Source organism: Hyperolius riggenbachi, chromosome 9, assembly GCF_040937935.1.
Source record: "Hyperolius riggenbachi isolate aHypRig1 chromosome 9, aHypRig1.pri, whole genome shotgun sequence".
NCBI classification, from domain to species: Eukaryota; Metazoa; Chordata; class Amphibia; order Anura; family Hyperoliidae; genus Hyperolius; species Hyperolius riggenbachi.
The window spans coordinates 75,183,196-75,209,417 of record NC_090654.1 but is presented as its reverse complement, the minus strand read 5'-3'; the positions used below and the strand labels follow the sequence as shown (position 1 = coordinate 75,209,417).

The 26,222-nt window shown below is 47.2% G+C and overlaps 2 protein-coding genes across 2 annotated transcripts in view; both read left to right on the top strand.

Annotated features, from left to right (window-relative positions):
- Positions 1 to 26,222, top strand: part of CHST13 (carbohydrate sulfotransferase 13) — an 841,732-nt gene that overhangs the window by 526,944 nt on the left and 288,566 nt on the right. The gene's annotated exons all lie outside the window — the stretch shown is intronic.
- The window catches only part of TXNRD3 (thioredoxin reductase 3), a 61,170-nt gene that overhangs the window by 28,266 nt on the left and 6,682 nt on the right, over positions 1 to 26,222 (top strand). Inside the window, exons 6-12 of the mRNA XM_068253077.1 lie at positions 2,458 to 2,577; positions 3,704 to 3,846; positions 5,119 to 5,234; positions 20,515 to 20,740; positions 21,553 to 21,645; positions 21,749 to 21,825; positions 25,262 to 25,418. Of these exons, the coding sequence (XP_068109178.1) occupies positions 2,458 to 2,577; positions 3,704 to 3,846; positions 5,119 to 5,234; positions 20,515 to 20,740; positions 21,553 to 21,645; positions 21,749 to 21,825; positions 25,262 to 25,418 (932 nt within the window). The remainder of the gene's footprint in view (positions 1 to 2,457; positions 2,578 to 3,703; positions 3,847 to 5,118; positions 5,235 to 20,514; positions 20,741 to 21,552; positions 21,646 to 21,748; positions 21,826 to 25,261; positions 25,419 to 26,222) is intronic.

Below are 26,222 nucleotides of genomic sequence, written 5' to 3'. Positions count from 1 at the left end.
AGGCACATAAATAGAGAGCACTTCACATAAATAGGCAGAATGCCCCTTTAATATGGTAGACACCTCTCACTTGGCTTCTGTATTCTCCTCTACTGGCTGCTGTGTCTGGCTGGCCTGGCAATAGTGTTTTTGGCCAGATTGGTGATGTGTGGGCTGAAAGGCCTTGCAGTGCTGCTATGGCCGGGCTGGCGGTGATGCTGTGGTGTGGCCGGATGAGGTAGTGACAGGTGCCCCCCCCCCCCGGTTAGTGACAGGTGCCCCCCCCCCCCCCCTGGTTAGTGACAGGTGCCCCCCCCCCCGGTTAGTGACAGGTGCCCCCCCCCCCCCCCCCCCGGTTAGTGACAGGTGCCCCCCCCCCGGTTAGTGACAGGTGCCCCCCCCCCAGTTAGTGACAGGTGCCCCCCCCCAGTTAGTGACAGGTGCCCCCCCCCAGTTAGTGACAGGTGCCCCCCCCAGTTAGTGACAGGTGCCCCCCCCCCCAGTTAGTGACAGGTGCCCCCCCCCCCAGTTAGTGACAGGTGCCCCCCCCCCCCCCCAGTTAGTGACAGGTGCCCCCCCCAGTTAGTGACAGGTGCCCCCCCCCCCCAGTTAGTGACAGGTGCCCCCCCCCCCCAGTTAGTGACAGGTGCCCCCCCCCCCAGTTAGTGACAGGTGCCCCCCCCCCCAGTTAGTGACAGGTGCCCCCCCCCCCCCAGTTAGTGACAGGTGCCCCCCCCCCAGTTAGTGACAGGTGCCCCCCCCCAGTTAGTGACAGGTGCCCCCCGCCCCCCCAGTTAGTGACAGGTGCCCCCCGCCCCCCCCCAGTTAGTGACAGGTGCCCCCCCAGTTAGTGACAGGTGCCCCCCCAGTTAGTGACAGGTGCCCCCCCCCCAGTTAGTGACAGGTGCCCCCCCCCCCAGTTAGTGACAGGTTCCCCCCCCCCAGTTAGTGACAGGTGCCCCCCCCCCCCCCAGTTAGTGACAGGTGCCCCCCCCCCCCAGTTAGTGACAGGTGCCCCCCCCCCCCCAGTTAGTGACTTAGTGACAGGTGCCCCCCCCCAGTTAGTGACAGGTGCCCCCGGGCATAACAATGTGGTGGAGGGAGCGGAGGAGGGGAGCCCGGTAACCACTAGACTGCCAGGGATATGGGAGTATCTCCCTTCCTGCTGCCACGATCTATACTCAGTGATGTAAGGCAGGGATTACCATAGATTGTACTTGCCTATAGGGGCTTATACACTGGTCAATTTCAGCGATCGATTCTATGGAATCGATTTGATAGAATCGATTTGCGGCCGATTTCGATCAGTTTGATCTGACAGGATGGAAAATCTAGGTCGATCTGGTAGCAGATCCATGGCCCATAGAGTCGCATTGGATCTAATGGTCCAATAATGCATTTAGATTGATTTCCAATAGATTTCATTCTGAAATCTATTGGAAATCTGTTCCTAGTGAGTGGCACACATCAGATTCCTGTCAGATTCGACTTGACAGGCATCTGATAGAAATCTGATGGTCGAATCTGCTGCAAATCTATAAGTGTATGGCCACCTTAACAGTGACATGAGGCAGGCTCTTGAGGACAAAGGATGACCTGTCTGTGATTAGAGCAAGATTCTGCTTCTGAACTCTCTAACCCCTGCATCAAGTTAAGGTGCCCATACACTCGTCAGATTAGCAGCTGATAGATCATCAGATGGATTTCTTATCTATCTGATGTGTTTTTAAAACATTTTTTACTAGGATAGAAGGTTTGAAATCTATTGAAATTCGATCTGATGGCAATTTTTTTGCCAACAGATTTCCATTAGGGCCAATGCAAAATGATAAGCAATCTCATCAGATCGACCTAGACTTTCCACCCTGCCAGTTCGATCGGCCAGAAAATCGGCTGAGTGTATGGGCCCCTTTACTATTTTTTTTTTCTTTTTCCTTGTTTTCCTCCTCCTAAACCTTTGTGTGTCTTAGGGCCCGTTCTCACCTGAGCGGGAATCGAGCGATTCCCGCTCACGGCAAACCGCTAGCGGTTCTGCAAGAACCGCTACACAATGTAGCGAGTGGCAGTGTTCTCACTGCCGCGGTTGCGGTTAGCGTTAACCGCAACCGCGCTGCATGCAGCGGTTTGCCGGCGATGAGCGTTCCGCGATTTGCGATCGTGATTCACGCTAATCGCGATCGTTCCAAAACCGCCGCAGTGTCCAGTGATTTTTCCGCGCTAATCGCGGGAAAATCACTGCCGCAATCGCCGGCGTTCTGCGATTTTAAGTGTGAACGGGACCTTATGGTGGAAAAATATGTAAAAGAATGACATTACTTTTGTTTAGTGTTGCATTTTGTTTTTTTATACAATGTTGTAAAATTCTTGCTAAAGAACACCCCGTCACCGGCACTTCCTCTATTAACAAAACTGCTTAACAAGAGTCAGTCCTGCAGCTTATGTTGTAACTTGTTTCTATGGCTTATTGTGTTTGTACAGGGCTTGGTGGGACATGTGTAAATGTCGGATGTATTCCCAAGAAGCTGATGCACCAAGCAGCACTCCTGGGCCAGTCACTGAAGGACTCCAGGAAGTTTGGCTGGGAGTATGATGAACAAGGTAATGCGTGGGCAGGATCTGCAGTGTACTTTTACCTTTGCCACACAGGAGGCAAAGGAATCTGTTGGTTCCTGTAATGCATGCTAAGGATGGCTTTCATCCATACTGACCTCACAATGCTATCTCCATGTCCTCTAGGAATACAAATGCTTACAGCATGCACTTGTTTAGAAGTTCTGCACTTTCAGTATGTATTGTTGAGTGATTCACGCACTGTTGTGAGAGGTTAAATGATACCGTATCTACAGCCAAACCACCTCATGCATTAAAGATGCACCAGACAAAGCGAGTAAATAGAATATGGCTTGACTTTGACGTTGTACAACTGCAAAAGGCCTACATAAAACCAGCCCTAATGTTGAATAATCCCCTCCCTGTAGGGGCTTGCACATGTTAAACACACATAAAGGAAACTCCAGTAATACATACAGCCAGAACTCTATGCAATTAGACAATGTACAGAATTCTCCTGAGTATAGAATAGAGTAAATGAGATACAGGACACAATAAATTAATATGTTCCACCTAATCTATAGCTAATGCTGCATACAACATAATGCATGTCGCCCATTGGTGACCAGGACCTGTTCCACCATGGGCAACATTGCTGGGCCGGGCTGCACACACGCTTCAGCTGTGTAGCGGGTGACCCAGTGTGTGACATCACGCAGCGGGCGGGGAAGTGAACAATGGGATGTGAGGGAGGCTGCGTAGGTGGGGTTGAGTAGATCCGCCTGGGGGATTACTTGGGGGTCGGAGGTCGCTGGCTGCTGTACACACACCTGATTGTTGGATGAGCTGGTTGTTATGACTTAGTGTACCTGAGATGGACAAGGAGAAAAAAAAAAACTATACATACCTGGGGCTTCCTCCACCCCTCCAGGCTGATCGCTCCCCCGTCATCCTCCGCGATTGGCCTGGAAAGTCCTCCAGATGGCGCAGCAGCTTCATGTGGCGTGTGTTCAGGGCTTTATATCTATGGCCGGTTATCTGCACAACACTCTACAGGACGTCTAACCTCACAAACAGACCTGATTTGGTTATGGGTTACATATGGAGTTTTATATAGGTCTGGATTGTTGCCTGATAGCAAATTTTAAACTTTGTGTTTTTTCATAATTTGTAGTGCAGCACAACTGGGAGACGATGCGGCAGAACATTCAGGACTACATCGGCTCTTTGAATTGGGGCTACAGAGTGGCACTGCGGGATAAGAGCGTACGCTATGAAAATGCATATGCAGAGTTTGTTGAACCGCATAAAATAAAGGTAAAAACTTCACCACTTTATTCCTGTAAAGTGCTTTTCTCCCATAAGACGCTAAGGGCAGCAGCCCATTAAGGTGCGCACAGAACTTTATTACAACACTTAGGCTGGGGACACAGTGGGCATTGCCTTACCTGTAACAGGAAAACAGGACCGCAATGTTATCCGCGCGTTACATACAGTCGATGAATAGTGTGCTTCACTGTCACTGCGCTTGTCATGCGGTGTGTTACAATGCAGCAAGCTACAATTCACCTTTATGCTGCAACGCACCACTGTTATTATAGCCTTTCTGTTATAATAATGCTGCTTCACAGCTGCACTTGTATTTATTGTTTTTGCAGACTCGCATGCTAAAATCAGGAGAGAGAGTACACAGCTGAGCTTTCTAGCGCACTCAAAATATAAAGAATAGAAAGATGCAAAAGAATAGAGAAGCGGTAGCTGATTTCTCATTTCCACTGCAGCTGAAGTGGGATGACTACTTCCTTTTCCCAGGAAGCTGATGCAGGAGTTTTAGATTGATTGTCACAATGACTGAGCCAAAATTTCTAATAGCGTGTACTCTTCCTCTGACTCACATGGGACTAGGGGTGCTTAAATCCAGCCCATCATTTTTTGAATTGGGGGTTTGTCATTTTTTTTTAGTTCTATTTACTTGCTGACAATTAATTGATCAGCAGCTGCTGGATTTGCATTTCAGGTCTGTGAAATTGTCATTGTATAGCTTATTTATTCAGAGTTTGCCTATTGTAAAATCGTTCCTCTGCCTGATTTACCGCTTTTGTACTGGCAGATGATCTCTGTGGAATGTTTATCTGGGAGTTCTAAAGCCAGTAGAAAAAAAATCTTTAGTCTCCCAGAATGCTCTTTGGGGGGTAATTCTGCATAATTTACCGCCTAGGCTAAGCCTTAGTGGGCTATGTACAATATACAACAATCTATAGCTATAGGAATGGATTCTGATGCTGAAACCAGGATATTTATTGTAAAAGTGGGTTTACTGCATTCTACTTTGTCACTACAGTGCCTCTTTACATTTTTTACATTTTGATTAAAAATCTTATAGGGGTGTTCCCAACACGGCCACTTCCCTCCCATCATATGAAATATGACATGCTGCTCTTTGAACTTGTTCTGTGTCTGTGATTCAGAATCGCTGAACTAGGTAGAGGCTCTGTATAATAACCATGCAAACAGCCTTTTCAGAAGAATCTGAATGCCCCTTGGATATTTTTTAGCATCTAACTTTGGATTTCTACCCCTCCCCACCAGGCAACAAACAAGAAGGGAAAGGAGAGCTTCTTCACAGCAGAGAGGTTTGTTTTGGCGACAGGGGAGAGGCCCAGATACCTCGATATACCGGGAGACAAAGAACTCTGCATTACCAGGTGGGTGTTGTACTTCCTTGTGAGATCTCTTGTGTTTCTCCAAGCATTCCTGCATACCGGTGTGTCAGCACTAGAACATTGCTCCATCTTCCTTATCTCTGCTAGCTGCCGCCTCACAGGTTTATAATCATAGCATCACTCCCAAGCTTAATCTTGTTGCATATTTTGTTTTTTTTTTTATAGGGAAGTTTGTCTACTAGTTGCATAACCTACAATAGAATCCTCTTGTTCTGGACTTTATTCGCGGTTTCCTTCCCGTCATTGACGTGGCAGTTGAAGAGAATCTGTACTGTGAAAATCTTACATAAACGTATCAGCCTGTTGTCTTCTCCTAGCTTCCTCTGACATTTTTGCCGCTCCCCGCTGCTTTCTTGGTGATAAAATCACTGTTTTATTCATTGTTTTTGTAAACAATGAAGATGACTGCCAAACAGGAAATACATCATCAGTGCAGGTGCCCATTTGCAGTGGCTCCTCTAAAACCTGACATGACTGCTGGAATGTTACTGCCACTTGTTTCCTTAACTGCTTGTCTGGGCTCTGCACTGATCCTCTGCACTCACAGCTGTTCACATGGTCACAGCTCCTGACCCTGCAGACATGCTGGCTGTGAGCAGAGACCTTGCATGTGACTCATACACACACAGCACACAGGAGAGCAGAGGGGAGCGTGCAGGGGGTGCATAACTTCTCCCTATCACAGCAGAGGCAGTGCATTCCTCTCTGGCTCGACAAAGCTTGACAAAAAAAAATAGATATATTACAGAGACAGTGCAACTAGTAAAGGCTGCAGTAATCCAGACCACATCAGAACAGGTATAGGAACTTATAGGCTAGAAGAAATAAGGCTGACAATTTTGTTAGTCTCTTTTAACCATCTTAGCGGTATGGACGAGCTCAGCTCGTCCATCACCGCCGATGGCTGCCGCTCAGGCCCTGCTGGGCCGATTTTGTTCAAATAAAGAGCAGCACACGCAGCCGGCACTTTGCCAGCCGCGTGTGCTGCCCGATCGCCGCCGCGAGCAGCGGCGAAAGAGGGTCCCCCCAGCCGCCTGAGCCCAGCGTAGCCGGAACAAAAAGTTCCGGCCAGCGCTAAGGGCTGGATCGGAGGCGGCTGACGTCAGGACGTCGGATGACGTCACTCCGCTCGTCGCCATGGCAACGATCTAAGCAAAACAAGGAAGGCCGCTCATTGCGGCCTTCCTTGTTTATTCTGGGCGCCGGAGGCGATCGGAAGAACGCCTCCGGAGCGCCCTCTAGTGGGCTTTCATGCAGCCAACTTTTAGTTGGCTGCATGAAATAGTTTTTTTTTTAATTTAAAAAAAACCCTCCCGCAGCCGCCCTGGCGATCTTAATAGAACGCCAGGGTGGTTAAGCAAATCTGTTGTGAAAAACATCAGGTACTTGCCTACTGTCCACTCCATGCAGGGGCATGTGTGCCCCTGCTAAAACGCCGCTATCCCGCGGCTAAACGGGGGTCCCTTCACCCCCAAACCCACCCCCTGCAAAACTTGGTTGTGACTTGGTCGTAAATCTTCTGTTCCTGGAGGCAGGGCTAACGGCTGCAGCCCTGCCTCCAGTCGCGTCTATCAGCGGCGCATCGCCGCCCCTCCCCCGCCCCTCTCAGTGAAGGAAGACTGAGAGGGGCGGGGGAGAGGCGGAGATGCGCGCTGACAGACGCGCGTGGGGCAGGGCTGCGGCGGTTAGCCCTGCCCCAATGCAGAAGCGCTCCCCCGCTGTTCTGAGGGGATTTGGGGGTGAAGGGACCCCCGTTAAGCCGGGGGATAGCATCGTTTTAGCAGGGGCACACATGCCCCTGCTATCTATGAGGTCTGAAGCGAGATTTATTCTCGCTTCAGACTCTCTTTAAGTTATTTTTTAACGAGGGGGGGGGGGGGGCAATCACTTTTTCACACAGGGCCATGTAGATTTGGAGTTTTTTTTTTTCTCACTAAATAATAAAAAACCATCATTTAAAATTGCATTTTGTGTTCAATTATGTTATCTTTGACTAAAGGGGCCCATACACTCAGCCGATTTTCTGGCCGACCGATCGATCGCAAATCGGTTGGCCAATCGACCGATCGATGGCCGATTTCGATGGATTTCCATCGAACTGGCAGGGTGGAAAATTTAGATCGATCTGATGAGATTGCTTATCAGTTTGCATTGGCCTTAAAGAGACACCGTAACAAAAATTGCATCCTGTTTTTTATGAACCTACAAGTTCCAAAAGCTATTCTAATGTGTTCTGGCTTACTGCAGCACTTTGTACTATCACAGTGTCTGTAATAAATCAACTTATCTCTCTCTTGTCAGACTTGTCAGCCTGTGTCTGGAAGGCTGCCAAGTTCTTCAGTGTTGTGGTTCTGCTATGAACTCCCCCTTCCAGGCCCCTCTATGCACAGTGCCTGTGTGTTATTTAGATTAGAGCAGCTTCTCTCTTCTCTCTTATCTTTTACAAGCTGGATAAATTGTCCTCTGAGCTGGGTGGGCTTTCACATACTGAGGAATTACAGACAAGGGCAAAGCTGTTTGCAGGAAGAAAAGAGTAGCCTGAAACTTCAGTGCATGGGGGAAAGAAACACACAAATGATCTCTTGACATTCAAAAGGAAAGCTGTATACAGCCTGCTTGTGTATGGATGTATTTTCTGTGTGGACATATTGTACATCAACCTACTTCCTGTTTTGGTGGCCATTTTGTTTGTTTACAAACAAACTTTTTAAAACAGTTTTTAACCACTTTTAATGCGGCGGGGAGCGGCGAAATTGTGACAGAGGGTAATAGGAGATGTCCCCTAACACACTGGTATGTTTACTTTTGTGCGATTTTAACAATACAGATTCTCTTTAATGGAAATCTGATGGCAAAAAAATGCCATCAGATCGAATTTCAATAGATTCCAAACTGAAATCTATTGGAATTCTATCCTGGTAAAAAATGTTCTAAAAACGCATCAGATAGATAATCAGATGCATTTCTTATCTATCTGCTGCCAATCTGACGAGTGTATGGGCACCTTAATAGTTAACGGTTTTTGATGAGCAAAAACATTTAAGTGTGACAAACATGCAAAAGAATAAGAAATCGGGAAGGGGCAAATATTTTTTCACATCACTGTATGTCTGTTAACCTCCTTAGCGGTAATCCTGAGTCAGGTTCGGGCCAGAAATCCGCAGTTCAGAGCGGTAACCCCAAGCTGGATCCATGGGAGGGGTGTTATGTGCAGGGCTGCCACAGATCTATCTAGCGGTATCATTTTTAGGGTCCTTAAAGCGTGTGAAAAAATTAAACTGCTTACAGACACTAAAATCTGGAAATAATCATAACTGAGGTTAAAGCTATATAAAGACAGGTAAACCGTATCATAGGTCAGGGGTCTTCAACCGGTGTTGCGCTGGGCCGCGGCTGCGCGAGCCGGTAACCTCCGGTCCAGCCCCCCTCCCCACAGTGCTGTCTGTCATGTGCACACTGCACAGCCATTTGTTTGGCGTCCCAAGCCCCGCCCCCTGTCAGTGTACTGGCTGACTCTTAAGGAATTTACCCTTAGGGCTGGCTTTGCTCCCCTGGCGGTGGACACGCTCACGCTGAGATGTAGTTGCTGACATTACTCCTCCCCCTCCCTGGAGCCTTTGCGGCAGACTGGCTGAGGCTGGAGGCAATGTGCTGGGGCTAGCTAAGTGACTTGGTGGGCTGTGTACTCAGTAACTGTACTGAGCAGGCAGGCATCTGGGAATCGGGGATCCCGTATTTTAGCTTAAAGGTATGCAGGGAGAGGGGATCTGCACTAAAGTTCTTTATAATTGATTGTGATAGCAAGTCTGCAAGACCCCCTAAAAGGGATATACTCCCTATACTGGGGCAACTATACTCCCTGTACAGGGGCAACTATACTTAGATACCCTGTACCCGGCTACCTACATACCTATACACTCCAAATCGTTTTTCTGCCGCAACCGAACACACAACCCACCCCCTCTGGAAACCGCTACGCGTTGTAATTTGATCCTCCCCTGTGTCACATGGCTGTCTATGGCAGATGAGCCCATTTGAAAGCACAGAATGTAAACAATATGTCTGCTTCCATGAATCAGGAAGTAGAAACTGTGCAGATTTTATTTTAGGATTTGTATCCGCTGTAACAAAGATATGTTTTATTGTTTAATGGTTATTATGCGGTTTATCTTTTAGAGCAGAGAGGAGTTTTGAGTTCAGGTCCACTTTAAAGGACAACTGTAGTGAAAGGGATATGGAGGCTGCCATTTATTTCCTTTTAACCACCTTAGCGGTATGGACGAGCTCAGCTCGTCCATTACCGCCAGAGGGTGCCGCTCAGGCCCTGCTGGGCCGATTTACATGAAATAAAGAGCAGCACACGCAGCCGGCACTTTGCCAGCCGCGTGTGCTGCCCGATCGCCGCCGCTCTGCGGCGATCCGCCGCGAGCAGCGGCGAAAGAGGGTCCCCCCAGCCGCCTGAGCCCTGCGCAGCCGGAACAAATAGTTCCGGCCAGCGCTAAGGGCTGGATCGGAGGCGGCAGACGTCAGGACGTCGGCTGACGTCCATGACGTCACTCCGCTCGTCGCTATGGCGACGATCTAAGCAAAACAAGGAAGGCCGCTCATTGCGGCCTTCCTTGTTTATTCTGGGCGCCGGAGGCGATCAGAAGAACGCCTCCGGAGCGCCATCTAGTGGGCTTTCATGCAGCCAACTTTCAGTTGGCTGCATGAAATATTTTTTTTTTTATTTAAAAAAAACCCTCATGCAGCTGCCCTGGCGATCTTAATAGAACGCCAGGGTGGTTAAACAATACCAGTTGCCTGGCAGCTCTGCTGATCTATTTGGCTTCAGTAGTGTCTGAATCACACCAGAAACAAGCATGCAGGTAATCTTGTTAGATCTGACAATGTCAGAAACACCTGATCTGCTGCATGCTTGTTCATGGTCGATGGCTGAAAGTATTAGAGACAGAGTAGCCAGGCAACTGGTATTGCTTAAAAGGAAATAAAAATGGCAGCCTCCATATCCCTGTCACTTCAGTTGTCTTTTAATTATTCCATTGTGTAAATGAAGTCTACCTTCACCAATCACTCTTTCAGTGTGGGGACCCTTTGCAGATTTCCAGCAGCAGGGAATTAGTGACTTGGCAGCATTGAGTAGGTGAATCAGCAAGGAGTTCTTGAGTGTCAGAATTGTTGCACAGTTTGCTGAAAGAGATTTTGTAATTGTGGACGGGAAGGATTTTCACCATAAATAGTGGCGCAAGGAGTTGCTAAACGCCTGTGTGTCTTACACAAAGCTGTCAGGTTACCGTTACACCCACAGCTCAGACCTCTAGCATGACTTGTTTGTTTCCTGGTCATGCAAATCTCACAAATGCTCTTTATGCTGTAAATGCTCGAATGCTTTTCAGTGGAGGAAAGTGGCGCAAAAAAAAAGTATTATTGGCTACTCCACTTTAGTTTATAATGGACTAATGACCCCCACTGTATTGCATGGATGTCCCAAAATGTGATTATTTCAGAGAGACAGTACATCCCAGTGGGTTTCTCATAGGAGGTGTTTGGTAACTGAGTCCACCAGCTGCAATGATATGCTGTAGTGTTGTAGAGCTACAATGCATCCATAACTTTTTCTGAATGCTAACTGTGATGCTGGCGATTAATTGAAAATTGTGTTGATTTAAATAATAATAATAAAAAAAAAAAAAGCTGCAAAACTTTTTCTGTATGGCCTCAAGTTGTTGAACAGTTTTTTTTTTTTTTCAATATTTCATTGGTATGTACACCTTTTGAAAGCCTGTGCTCAAAAAGTACCACCTGGTATGGCACTTATCTCAAGTACCTCGTAACACTGATCTAGTTAAAGGAAACCTTAAAGTGTAACTGTCAGGCATTAAATCAAAAATCAATTCTTTATTTTACCTGACTCTTATTTGGTACACACAAAGGAAGTTGCAGAGCATGCTGGGTTATCCTTTTTTGCTTCTCTACTTTCCACTCAGACTTAATTAATTCAGCCTGATTGGCTGAAGCCTCTTTCCCTCCTGTTTTCCCCTCGCACACCTCTGTTCCTCTCTGATTAGCCAATATTTCTCATGCTAAGACAATGCACTTTCTACAGCGAAGGGTGGGCTATGCATACACAATCAAGCAGAGGAGAGTAAGGGAGGAAATAACATCAGGATTGGCTTCAAAATGGCCACAGTTAAAATGGGAAATGCTAAGAAGATTTAATTGGTGGGCAATGTCTTGTCGCTAATCTTCCGGGGGTCGCGCTCAGCGACGGAGGACAGCAGAACAGAGAGGGAAGCCTCAATAGGATCCCGAGGCTTCCCTCTCTTTAGACAAGTATCTGATTTTGTCGGGTACACTTTTTAAAGGGAAACCGTAACCAAGAATTGAACTTCGTCCCAATCAGTAGCTGATGCCCCCTTTCCAATGAGAAATCTTTTGCTTTTCACAGATCATCAGGAGGCTCTGTATGGCTGATAATGTGGTGAAACCCCTCCCACAGTGTGGTGTCAGGACCATGATGCTAATATCACACTGTAGAAGGCTTGTTGTGGGAAATAACAGCTGTTTCCAACTGCCAAAAAAGCATGCAGCATCTCCTTCCACTGACATCACCTGCCAGCAGTAAAAAATGTCACCATGTGTTCAATGTCTGAATGTAAATCAGGGAGAAGGAAGATTTTAAATCATTTATACATTATTGTAAAAATGAAGTACTTTTATTACATTATTTTCCCTGGAGTCCCTCTTTAAGCTCCGTTTTCGTGTTGGGTCAGCACGCTCATGACTCGCACCTCCATCGCGCTGAACATGGATCTGTTGTCCTCACCTTGGTTTTCAGGCTCTCTGTTCCCCAGCCAGACAGTCTTCCTTTACACCTTATCAATAAAATGCTTTTTAAGCCACCAGCAAGCAAGAAAATGCTCAATTTTGACAGTATTTTTTAATTTACAGTATTTTTCGGCGTATAAGATGCACCTAGGTTTACAGGGCAAAGAAATTGGAAAAATATTGTGCTAAACTTGGTGCGTCCATAGTCCAGGAGCATCGTGTACACGTTCTCCCCAATTGTGGCCCCTTCTGTCCCCAGTTATGCCTCCTGTGTATCTCCCCCATGTAGCCTGCTCTGCCCCATGTGTATGTAGAAGCAGCAGCTTGGCTCACCTCAACGGCTCCAGCAGCGAATACAGGCCTCTCGTCTTTCACTGCTGCCCTAGTGACGACTTCTGATTGCGTCATTAGCAGAAGCTGTTGCTAGGGGAGCAGTGAAGAGAGGTCTGTGTTCACAGCTGGAGTTGCTGATGAGGTGTGTCAAGCTGTCGCTTATCCTACTTACACGCGGGGGCAGAACAGGCTACGGGGGGCTTCAATACAGGTAGTCCCCAACGGGTTCATATCGGCAGGCGATCATAAGTCGGAGATTACCTGTATGCGGCATATAGGATGCTGGGAACTTTTTCTCCAGAATTTTGACGGAGAAATTTTTTTTTAGATGTTGAAAAATACGGTAATTTTAAGTACTTTTTTAATTGCAGAGCACTGAAAAGTTATTTTAAACAGAAGGATGAACAATTATCTCCTATGAGAGAACTTGAATTGGATAAGGCCCTTACATTTACCTGTATGTTGTTGGAACTGTGTGGTTGTGCCACCTTATAATATTCATTGCAGCACTAATGTGTGGAACATAATGTAGGATTTCAGAGAAATGCAGAATCTAATAACCTTTCCATAATAGACTCATTTCAGCCAGGCTGATAATAGTCTGTTTTCCTATAAACCAGAGTAGCACTTTAAAACATTCGGGCTTTTTTACATTTTCGTTTGCTTTGTTATAATGTATTAATAAACAGCAGGATAAGAAAAAGAGTGAAGAGTGAGGCTAACACAACCCACAGTTAATGCCAAAATTTATAAAAATGTATTTCTTTATTGTATCAAAAAGGCAAAACAGACACACAAACAATCAACATTAAAAATTAGCTGGGTGGCCACCCCGCGACCATGCCGGTACCTTCACACTCCTACTAGCACAATAGGTTCTGAATCCCTGGATCCAAATACAAAAAGCAAAGATCAAAACCAAAAACAGGATTCCGGTTATCTTGAAAGGGACCGACTGGATAGACCCATAAGCACTGTGTTCACAGATATAGTTCCAAACATCAGCTGTATTGAACGGTGCTGGCTGCCAGCTTAACCGATAAATGGTAATAAGTAAGGTGCTGAATCGTTCATTCAAGCTAACTGGGTAATGTCTTTCAATAATGCACATAAACAAGCGGCATAGCCATCAGGAGCGTATAAGCAGTAGTGCAAGCCAGTAAGCCGTCAGAAGCGCATAAACAGCGGTGCAAACCAGAAAGGCAGCTTTCCATGCAAGATGTCAGTTTTTTCTTACCATCCGGATGTCATTCATAATGGCTATATACAACCTTGTTGTCTCAGGTGATTCAACCAGATCCGTGGTGGTACTGATCTCCTGTATCCAGGGTGCAGGATGCCGGTCACTGTAGCTATTGCATAGAGGGTCTTGGAGTTGGTATCAACCAGATTGGTCCTCCAAAGGAGAGTCTCTCCAGCCTCAGGTAATCATGCGGTTGGATGCATGGGCGTGTTGCCGCTCGAAATCCCACAGTGTGCGGTATGACTCGGCAGGTTAGCGGGGGCACAGCGTCCAGCTAATAAGCCACGCCAGGTCCACCTGACATGTTTCGCTGGTAAGCGACCAGCTTTCTCAAAGGAAGCGTGGTGAATGGCCCCATGTAGCGGCAGGAGCCTTTTGAAGGATGCCGCCGAAGCGGCGGAAGTGCGTCAGCTCCCAGCGGCCACCACGTCCGCCGCACGTCAGCCGGAAGCAGGAAGACAAACCACCTGCGCTCCAGATGACGCACAGAGAGACGAGCAGGTACTATGCCCCACCTGCAAACCACCGCGCGTGGAACGCAGGATACTAACGCTGCGTCCACCGCGGAGGAGAGGGGGGAGAGCAACAGGAGCGCACATCAATAAGGATATGAGAAGGAAAATGCAGAGTTAAAATGAAGTTCAGCCTGAAAACATATTTGCTCAGAACTATTACAGAAACTAAGTCAAATAGGTATGTGGCCCAGATATCCCTTCAACTAAATCGTGAATTTAACAGTAGAGTATAGCCACAAACATTGGCCATACTAGAGCAACCTGAAATACATTGTACGGTGCCCATATAGATAAGAAGAGGATGGGGGGTCCCTAGATATAGGTCACCCCCAACCCAAACCTTCATCAACGGCTCAAGGCTACAATAAGAATATATATGCAGCCGGAGAGTAAAGGGAATGCATGAAAGAAGCGGTAGGGTACCAACAGATAAAGACCGGCATGGAGGGTACCCACAGTCACACAGGTCATCAGAGTGGTAAGAACGGCGAAAAGCCAAAAGGCTCATTGAGTCCCGGAGGCTCAGTCGCCGCCAACTCGTAAATCCACCTGGTCTCCCTCTGCAATAGAAGACGATCCAAGTTACCACCGCGTATTGAACCGTGTATACGGTCCAGACCAACAAAGCGAATCTGATCATGTCTGCCACCATGCATGGTCCTGAAATGGCGAGCCACCGGAGTCAATACAGACAGGTCAATTTGGCTGTTGTCTTTATTTTTCTTTTTTCCCCGGATACTTGTGATATGCTCACCGATCCTGGACCGAAACTCCCGTTTGATCTTTCCTACATAGAAAGCTCCACAGGGACAAATCAATAAGTAGACGACCAGTGTGGTCTCACAATTTACAAAGTGTGCCAAAGACCATTGTCTGCCATCCGGCAGCTCCACATCTCTTCCCACCTTCACATAGCGGCAAACAGAGCAGCCTCCGCAGGTGTAAGTTCCTGTAACACGGCAATGCCCCAAACCTGCACCTAATCCCTGGAAGTGACTCCTAACTAGGAGATCACCCAGGGAAGGGGCCCTACGAAAGGACAAAGCAGGTCTGGGTGGCATCAGAGGGCCGATAAGGGGGTCATTCTGTAGAATGTACCAGTGTCGTTGCAGGGCATGTGTAATCTTCGAATGTTCAGCACAGAACCGTGTAACAAACCGCGGTGAGTCATTGGACTGAGCCCGGGTGGATGGTTTACTTATCAGGGAGTCTCTGCCACTACAACGCTCACGTTCATAGGCTTTTCTCAGACATCTATCCCCATAACCTCTTGCTCTGAATCTGGAACGTAGTTCCTTGGCCTCCCGCTGGAAGGTCTCATCCCCTGAACAGTTCCGTCTAATGCGGAGATACTGGCCCGTGGGGATGCCCTTTACTGTATGGCGGGGATGAAAACTATCTGCCCTGAGCAGGGAATTCGTGGCCGTGACCTTCCTATAGAGGGAGGTTATTCTACCAGAATCATCCACCGAAATTAGTAAATCCAGAAAGGGGATGCTCGTTCCTGAAAATTCAGAGGTGAAACGGAGGTTACGGTCATTGATGTTGAGAATCTGAATAAATTTCCTTAGATGGGGCATGGTACCTGACCATAAAATGAGGATGTCGTCTATGTACCGGTGCCACGATAGTATATGGCACAGGTACACGGAGAGGGCCTCATTGGAGAAAATCCTCCTTTCCCACTCCCCCAGGTACAGGTTAGCGTATGACGGGGCACACGTAGTGCCCATCGCCGCGCCCTGCACCTGGAGGTAGTGGTTACCCTCAAAAACAAAATAGTTGTTCGTTAGCAGAAACTCCAAGATTGAGGACAAAAACATACTGTGAGGTATGCATTGTACACTTAAAAAAGTTTCAACGGCCTGTACACCCTTGTCGTGCGGGATGACCAAGATTGTACCCACTGGTACTTGTAAGTCATTCAAAATTTGTAAGAGATGCGATGTATCTCTAATATAGGATGGCAGTGCTTGAACGTGGGGTTGCAGATGTTTGTCCAAATATATACTGATTCATTCAGTTAGAGAACCACAACCCGAGACAATAGGGCGTCCCGGTGGTTTCTCCAATCTCTTATGGACCTTGGGCAACGCATAAAAGGTCGGTAAGACCGGATCTTTGACCTTAAGATAAATCGCTGTTTGTGCATCTATAACCCCACGCTCCGCTGCATCATCAATCTGAAAAAGAATTGATTGACATCGTGAGACCCTCGATGGGGAGGCCCGCACATAACACTCCCGCTTCCCAAGAATGTCCATACACATGTCCCTGTACGCTGACACTGTCATCACTACAACATTTCCACCCTTATCAGAGGATTTAATAATAACAAGAGTTTTGATTTTTCAAGAACTCGAGGGCCGAGCGTTCTTCAATAGTTAGGTTTGATTCAATGGTGGGTTGTTGACGCCTTGCTCCCATGGAGGTGAACTCCTCCTCGACCACTGATATAAAAGTTTTCAAGCTGGGATTCATAGAGAACGGTGGAAAGAAGGTCGACCTATTGCGTAAACCAAGTTCAAGTAAAGTAGGTGGGTGGTACCTAACCATAGGGGCCCCCGCCTCTAATGGTTCACATGATGATGACTGTGAGTCATTTGATTCCAGATGGAGACTTTCCAAAGCCTCCAATGCTCTCAAGTCCTCCTCTGTCCACCGTTCACCGTTCACCACCATTTGTTATAATGTATTTTGCATTGTTCTAAGCCTGCTGAACATGTGAACCAGCAGCTGAATATCTGCTCATGTTGTCCGTGAGATTCTTTGTCTTCGGTCAGAAAGCGAATCCTCCAGCGTTCCTCTTTGTTGTGGTTTTGTACGCACGATAACATTACTTTTGTAACATTTAATTTGTGAAATAAGTGGCAATACCGGCAGGAAACATCATAAATAAATCTCATTAACTTTCCAGCCGCTATGCAAGCGGTATTTGAAAATCAAAAACGTATGGTCCAATTGCCATAGGTGAGCTACCGGTGGGACCTACAAGCCTGTCTTACTGACTTTAGTGTTAGCATGTTTCCAAGCTACTTATTACAACTGAACGAACAATAACTCTTAAAAGAAATGTTGAGCAAAAAAAAACCTCCCCTGCTCTACTTACCCGGGCTTCCTCCAGCCCCTTGCAGCTGACATGTCTCACGCCGCAGCTCCGTTCTCAGCCCCTGGCCCGGGGACCCTGCCGGTGCAGATGCCGACCTCCAGGTCATCCTCTACTGCAGTGTTTCTCAACTTTTTTTGACCCAAGTACCCTCTATCACAATTCAGTTCCAGCCGAGTACCCCTGAATTCAGATCAATGTACTTTGATGAAATTTAGTGTGATCATGTGCTATTTAAAAAACGTAACCCCCAAAAAATAAAACAAATAAAAACTGACACTTACCTGGGGCTTCTATCGGCCCCCTGCAGCTGTCATGTCCTGCGCCGTCCTTTTCCGATCTTCTGTTCCCCGCCGCCAGACCCGGTCTAATCAGGCAACTAATTAGACTGCGGCTGCATGTGTGCTTGCTCCTCTTGCAAGTCATCGGGAGCTTACTGCGCAGGCACAGTACAAGAAAACTTCGTACTGCACCAGCGCAGTAAGCTCCCGATGACGTGCACGGGAGCGAGCACTATTCGTCTGGTTAGACTAATATTAGACAGGGACCAGCGGTGGGGAACGAAGCATCGGAGGAGGGTGGCATGGGACATTACAGCTGCAGGGGACGGATAGAAGTCCCCCCAGGTAAGTGTCAGTTCTTGTTTATTTAGCCCTACCATAGAACCCCTTTTAAGCTGCCCCTTAGTACTGTGCAGCCAGAAGCACTTCTGTATACACTGTGCTTAGAGTGCAGGTGCTGCAGTAATGAATTAAACTGTACCTGGTGGGATATATGCTCTGCCCAGCTGGATCCTGGGCTTGTTTCTCCTTCACAAGTTCACCCCCAGCATGAATCCTTCCTCTTATCTGTCTATTAGAGACAGATCTACGGAATCATTGTGCTCGGTCAGATGTCTTTTGCCATTTGCAGACAGCGCGGGGCTGTGACATGTCTCTGCCTCCCCTCCCCCTCACAGGCTGCTCACTGCTCGCTCCTTTCCTTTGATTCCTTTGAGAAAGTTTATAGCCCCCGAATTGCTGCAGTTACCAGCCCAGCTACCACAGTAAGAAACTAAAGACCCCCGTTCATTGTGCAGACTAAGCAGCTCTAAACTTACTCTGTGCTAGGAGGGCAGCTCCGCAGAAGCAGAGTCTGAGCTGCGCTATGTCTGATTGTGCTGCTGCTTACAAGACGAGGAAGTGATGTGTGCGCATGTCAGGGCAGCACAATCTGACATTACACAGGCACAGTTTCCGTGCAGAGCGCGGCTGGCAGACCACACAAGTGGATATCAGTAAGCCAGCACAGCTGTGCTGCGTACCCCTGACTGTGGTCTTGCGTACCCCCTGGGGTACGCGAACCACGTGTTGAGAACCTCTGCTCTACTGCACCTGCGCTGCTGTCAATCAAGTCTACGTTGCCCGGGAAAGTACTGTGCAGGTGCAGTAGTCTGCACAGGCAGGGACCCCGGGCCGGCGGCTGAGAGCGAAGATGCGGCGTGGGACAGGTCAGCTGGAATTGGCTAGAGGAAGCCCTGGGTAAGTAGAGCGGGGGGAATTTTTTTTTTTTTTTTTTTTTTTTGCATCACATTTCCTTTAAATTTAAAGAAGTGTACTCAGGTAAAAGCTCATTAAAGCGGTTTAACACCCAGCATTACAACTTTGCTTTAAAAGATTGCTTACAGCTTACAAACTATTATGTAAGATTTTTTTTTTTTTTAAGCAGAAATTCACTGAATGGGTTAAACATGACATTTTAGTGTTGGATTTAACTAGGAATCTGCATCCTTATCTTTTAGTTACAAATGTATCTTTATTTGGAATACAAATAGACCTTTGAAAAGCCTGCTGGGGAAGCCCTCTTTGTTCTCTCAGAGCAGTGTTTGTTTGTTACATTGTAGATAGATACATTTGTAACTAAACAAGCAAGCACGGAGGAGGATTTCTAGCTAAATGCAGCACTAAAATGTCATGTTTAATCCATTCAGTGAATTTCTGCTAAAAAAAAAATCTGGCATAATAGTTTATAAGCTGTAAGCAATCTTTTAAAGCAAAGTTGAAATGCTGGGTGTTAGACCACTTTAAATGCACAATTGTTCCTATATCTCTGGAAACTTTGGTGATTATTAGTGCTGACTTGCATATCATCCTGTTCCTTGTTGCTCCGTAAGTGGGAGGAGCTCTCACAAGAGCCCGAGCAAGTTCCTTAAAGTGAGGAAACTCTCTTCAGGTTTGATGCTTGCCTATTAGAGGGAAGGCTCTGGATATCATAGAGCATTCCTTGTCCTCAGTCTGTCACCTTGTTCCAGCTTTGTCTCCCTGTTGCGTTATTCATACTGCCACTCCTCGGGTGGCCTTCGAAAGTATGAGTCAGAGAGTACTTCTGAAGACCAGTGCATCTGTACTGTGCAGGCTCTAGTCCTGCATCGCGCATGTGCAACATGGATGTGGCCATCTGGGTGCTTCTAAAGGCTGCCCATGGAGGATCAAAGACACTTAACTGGTCAGACCAAAGACCGTGAAGGCTTTGATATCCAGAGCCTTTCCTCTGCATAGGCATGTTTCCTTGCTTCAAGTTTGCTGCATTAGTATTGCTATGAATATAATACAAGAACATTTGTAAAGCCCCTTTCTCCTATAGGACTCGCTGTCTCAGATCAATGCAGGGTGGACTGTTACAGAGGGCATAGTCTGGTGTCTATAAATGTCAGACTAAATGGGTGGCGTCTCAGTTTAGACATAAATGCTCCCAGGGATGGAGATGTCCTGATTGGGTGTGGCAGGGAGTTCCAAAGTGTAGGGGCAGCATGACAGAAGGCTCTGTCTCCAATGTATTTGTATAGCATCGAAAAAACTGCAGTGCTTTACAACGTGTATATATACAGTAGTCAGTCTGTTATAGGAGTTCGCAATCACATCCCTGCCTCCACAGTGCTATGTCTGTATTATAAACTAGAGTGATCTAGAATGGCATTCTACACTAGATTTGAACCAGGGACTCTTAACGCTGTAAGGCAAGAGGAATGCTGACCACTACGTCACCGTGGTGTCATACCATGCAGATTGGCCTAGCACTCAATTTACTATGAAATAGGTGGATTTTTTCTGAGCCTTACGATTTCTTCTAGTGTGAGGATAAATCTGTAGTACAAGCTTGTATATGATCTTAATCATGAGCCACTAATTCTACCACAAATGTCTAATTTCCGCCTCCTTTTTTTTTTTTTTTTTTTTTTTTTCTCCCCTCTTCTGTCAGTGATGACCTCTTCTCCCTGGATTACTGCCCTGGGAAGACACTTGTGGTTGGAGCCTCCTATGTGGCATTGGAGTGTGCCGGCTTTCTTGCTGGTATAGGATTGGATGTGACCGTCATGGTGCGATCTATATTCCTCCGCGGCTTTGACCAGGAAATGGCAGAAAAGGCTGGAGCATACATGGAAACCCATGGCGTGAAGTTCATCAAGAAATTTGTACCGACTTTGGTAAGAGTTATTACGGAAGTGCCATAGTCTATAAAAATGTTGGCAATTAATGTCACTCAGTGTTCAGTTTTAATATCTTGGGCCAGAGTGTGACCACCCTTCAGATTTTTTTTTCATAACCTGCAAAGTGTTCTAGGCATAGTGGAATAGCAAAATGCATTCAAATCAATGGCGTAACAATGGCTCCTACGGTAGCCTTCCTCTTTTCCTCCTCGCCACGGCAGAGCAGTGTAATTATCTGCTCCAGCGCTGCGTAGGTTCACCACTTGTTCCTGGCAGCTGCACACTCTGTTCAGCATTCCCGGCTCCTAAGCACATGACATACCAGGAAATGGAGGACAACAGCATAGTGTGTGGGGTAGGCATAAACGATTTTAGGAAAAGATTGAATTGCACGATATCTGTCAAATTGTGTACAAGCTGTGCACAGCGGGAGAAGGACTCCGCTGAACTGCTGCTACTGCACAGCAGGAGGGCGCAGGTCCGCAAATATAGTCAAAAACCGCCATTGTGGCGTTCACGGAATCGTCACTTCCATTATTGCGATTTTGATACAAAACCGATAAATTGTTCTGGGAAGGGGAGAAGACCCGAGACAGTGCTGAAGCAGGTAAATCTGTCATGGCCATAACCGTTTGGCTTGGGGGGCCCGAGAGGGGGTTGTTTATGCCCCCGATTTCAAATGTTCCAGGCTTTACCACATGGGGAAGGATTTGCATACTGTTGAAAAGGAAGTCCTTGTAAGTTGGTTATAATACATTTCATGCAAAAGCCATTGCTTTCAGGATTAATGGTGTAACTTGCCCCCACAGGTGGAACAACTGGAGGCTGGGACTCCTGGACGGATCAGAGTTGTTGCAAAGTCCACAGAAACTGATGCTGTCATTGAAGGGGAATACAATACTGTAAGTGATTTGCACCTGGCATAGGTTAGACGCTGTCATCAATACTGTTACCGTCTCTTGTTTTCTAAAAATGTATTTGTTGGGTGGGTTTGGTTTCTTGTAGGTTCTGGTTGCGGTGGGCAGAGACTCCTGCACCAAGAATATCGGCTTGGAGAAGATTGGTGTGAAATTGAATCAGAGGTGAGGCTCACACTTTCCTCAGGGGTATCAATGGGCAGTTATGTTTTTTTTTCAACAGTTTATATCTTATTAAAATCTTTATGCAACAAAATTCATACAGATGACATTCTAATTTGAGTTGTAACCATTGCACTCATTGTGAAAAGCATTCTGGACCTTATGTGCCAGGGTCCACTTGGAGCCATGGCTCTCGTTGTGGTGCGAAGACAAAACCCTGAAACGCTAAGCCGTGCCATGCAAGGTTTAGAAATTTTCACCATGCCCTTCCGATTTGGAACGCAGTGTCGTCTGGATGACACTTCATTGAACAGTTTTGCAGGGAAACGATGCAAATCTGTTTATAGTGGAAGCAGGCCTTTTAAATGGGAAATCCTTGCACTACCTGCATGACTGGAGGAAACCTCTCCTCTACAGAGTCAAGAATCGAGATAAAGGTGGCCACTTGGCAGCCGAATGACCAACCGACTTGATTATTATAATCTGATTCAGATAAAAATCTGTGCCGCCAAGTGCATGCCTGATTGACGAGGCTACTAATTTTGGGCCAAAATTGGTTGCGTTGATCGAACATGCTGCAAGATGTAGGCCTGATTTGCGTAATCGTGTGCGTGACAGTGACAGCAAGTGGTATTGGGACGAATGCGATGAGACCTCCGCTGTTATCCCTAATGTGTAGTGTCTCACTGGTGTCCACTGCACTATACATCACCTGTCCATTACTGCCGCTTGTCCCCTGCTGGCTCCGGGTGCAATCCCTGCTCCATACTAGAGTTGGGACGAACGGTTCGCCTGCGAACGGTTCCATGCGAACTTCAGTGGTTCGCGTTCGCGTCCCGCAGGCGAACCTTTGCGGAAGTTCGGTTCGCCCCATAATGCACATGGAGGGTCAACTTTGACCCTCTACATCACAGTCAGCAGGCCCAGTGTAGCCAATTAGGCTACACTAGCCCCTGGAGCCCCACCCCCCTTATATAAGGCAGGCAGCGGCGGCCATTACGGTCACTCGTGTGCTGCCTGCGTTAGTGAGAGTAGGGCGAGCTGCTGCAGACTGTCTCTCAGGGAAAGATTAGTTAGGCTTAACTTGTTCCTGTCTGGCTGCATACCTGTTCTGTGAACCCACCACTGCATACCTGTGCTGTGAACCCACCACTGCATACCTGTGCTGTGAACCCACCACTGCATACCTGTGCTGTGAACCCACCACTGCATACCTGTGCTGTGAACCCACCACTGCATACCTGTGCTGTGAACCCACCACTGCATACCTGTGCTGTGAACCCACCACTGCATACCTGTGCTGTGAACCCACCACTGCATACCTGTGCTGTGAACCCACCACTGCATACCTGTGCTGTGAACCCACCACTGCATACCTGTGCTGTGAACCCGCCACTGCATACCTGTGCAGTGAACCCGCCACTGCATACCTGTTCAGTGAACCCACCACTGCATACCTGTTCAGTGAACCCACCACTGCATACCTGTGCTGTGAACCCACCACTGCATACCTGTGCTGTGAACCCACCACTGCATACCTGTGCTGTGAACCCACCACTGCATACCTGTGCTGTGAACCCACCACTGCATACCTGTGCTGTGAACCCACCACTGCATACCTGTGCTGTGAACCCACCACTGCATACCTGTGCTGTGAACCCACCACTGCATACCTGTGCTGTGAACCCACCACTGCATACCTGTGCTGTGAACCCACCACTGCATACCTGTGCTGTGAACCCACCACTGCATACCTGTGCTGTGAACCCACCACTGCATACCTGTGCTGTGAACCCACCACTGCATACCTGTGCTGTGAACCCACCACTGCATACCTGTGCTGTGAAGCCACCACTGCATACCTGTGCTGTGAAGCCACCACTGCATACCTGTTCTGTGAACCCGCCACTGTATACCTGTTCTGTTCAGTGAACCCGCCACTGCATACCTGTTCTGTTCAGTGGACCCGCCACTGTATACCTGTGCTGTGAACCCACCACTGCATCCCTGTGCTGTGAACCCACCACTGCATACCTGTTCTGTGAACCCACCACTGCATACCTGTTCAGTGAACCCACCACTGCATACCTGTTCTGTTCAGTGGACCCGCCACTGTATACCTGATTGATGTATACACATGCAAGATGTTTTAAAGCACTTTAGGCCTGTCATTTAGCATTCAATGTGATTTCTGCCCTAAAAACGCTGCTTTGCGTCAAATCCAGATTTTTCCCGGGGACTTTTGGCATGTATCCCACTCCGCCATGCCCCCCTCCAGGTGTTAGACCCCTTGAAACATCTTTTCCATCACTTTTGTGGCCAGCATAATTATTTTTTTTTTTTTCAAAGTTCGCATCCCCATTGAAGTCTATTGCGGTTCGCAAACTTTAACGCGAACCGAACCTTCCGCGGAAGTTCGCGAACCAGGTTCGTGAACCTAAAATCGGAGGTTCGGCCCAACTATGGAGTCCATACACGCGACCCACATAGTTGCTCAGTAACGTGATGTCACACGCGCCCACACGTACTCCGGCAGCCACGTGGGAGAGAGATTTGTCTCTTGGTCGAATCGCTAGATGTATGGCTACCTTAAAGTGGACCCAAACCAAACATTTTTCAATTCAAAATATTTAGTTGCACCACTCTGACACATACAAAGATAAATAAACACTCCTTCAAGCCTATGAGCATTTCAGTGCATGCTTTTCACTCTTCCCTTTTCATAACTAGGGTTATACAGGTGGCAGCCATTAGCAATTCCTCCATTGCTGGACACTACCTACTCCAGCATTTTGCCGGATTCTGTCCTGGCAATTTGAAAGGAAAGGAGGGGTTCCTCCAATAAATGTAAAATATTTTATATTTGTCATCATGTAGCTGAAAAAGGGCTGCTATTTATTATTATAATTTAGAAAATACATTTTATTTCTGAAATCTTGTATTTTTAATTTGGGTCCACTTTAAGAGTCCTGTTTGGTATATTTTTTTTTTCCTCAGATAAGATTGTGTTCCTCTACCTATATAGTAATGTTATCCCAAAGCAGCGGTTTTATGAGCTTTAGAATACTTCCTCATTACCACTTACTGGCAGAAAGTGGATGTAAACATGCATTGTTTATAATGTGGTGCTGCCCCCAACCCCGGTTTACCATTTCCATGGGAGGGGTTGAGTAGACTTGTCCTCTGTTGCTCTTCCCCAAAAACATGCTTGGCCCACTTGCTCCCTTGGCCTTGGATTACTGTAGAGGGCAGAGCAGAATTGTCAGAACAGCCTGGCATTCCAGGCCTTAACATTTCCATGGTTTGTAATGATTCTCCAAATAGGGGTCAATCACCACTTGTAACTTTTTGACTTTATTATGCTTTTATTGGTACTTAAAACAGGATTACAAAAAGAAGTGACTTTCTATCGTCCTATTATTATTATTTTTATTACTAGAAATGGAAAAATTCCAGTAAATGATGAGGAGCAGACCAATGTGCCTTATGTGTATGCCATCGGGGACATCCTGGAGGGAAAGTTGGAGCTGACCCCAGTGGCGATCCAGGCTGGCCGCCTTCTTGCCAGGAGACTGTATGGCGACTCCAATCTGAAGGTATGGGTAATGTGCAACTATGGGGGTGCATGTGGTTCGTACGTCTGATATGTAGTATCCTACAACAACTTCCAAGACAGTACCTGCTCTGCCACACACAGTAGGGTATTCCCAACAAATTCAGCAGATGCTCAGTATCTCTGTGTAAGGAACCCTGTGGATTCGCATGCCTCTCACAGTAATGACTTCATTTAAGGGCTTCCTGAAATGGATAATAGAATCTGGAATGTGCTTTTTCAGGTTCCCGGAATGCAAAGATGGACAATGCTGGACTTGGACGGGAAGGCGAGTCCCGCAGGGGGGGGTGGGGGGGGTTTCGGGGCTTGGCACTCCACACAGCTTAGAGGCAAGGCACAAAGGCATTGAAGAGAATAAACGGGCATAGGTGGACACTGGATGCAAAGGGGGGAGGGACATAGGCGGCACAGGAGATGGAGGGGGAACACTATTCCGTCTTGAGAATGGATTCAGGTTAAGAACAAGCCTACAAGTCCCTCTCTTGTTCATTAACTACAGCGCATAAATGTACAGCACTTAAATGTCATTGCAATCTAATCCTTGGAAGCATAAGATCAACTTAGAGGTTCAGTGAGACTAGAGGCTCTAATGTTGAAATGATTGTGTGTTGTTTTTTTTTGTTTTGTTTTGTTCTAGTTCCACTTTAACCCTTTCTGGACCAGCACCCTCTGCCCCCTTAAGGACCAGATGGTGCTGGTCCAGCAAACCGCCGCTTCCCGACGAATCACCGCAAGTTACCGTCGCTCCCGCCGTACACGCCGCTCTGTCCCCGCCGCAGGTTGCTCT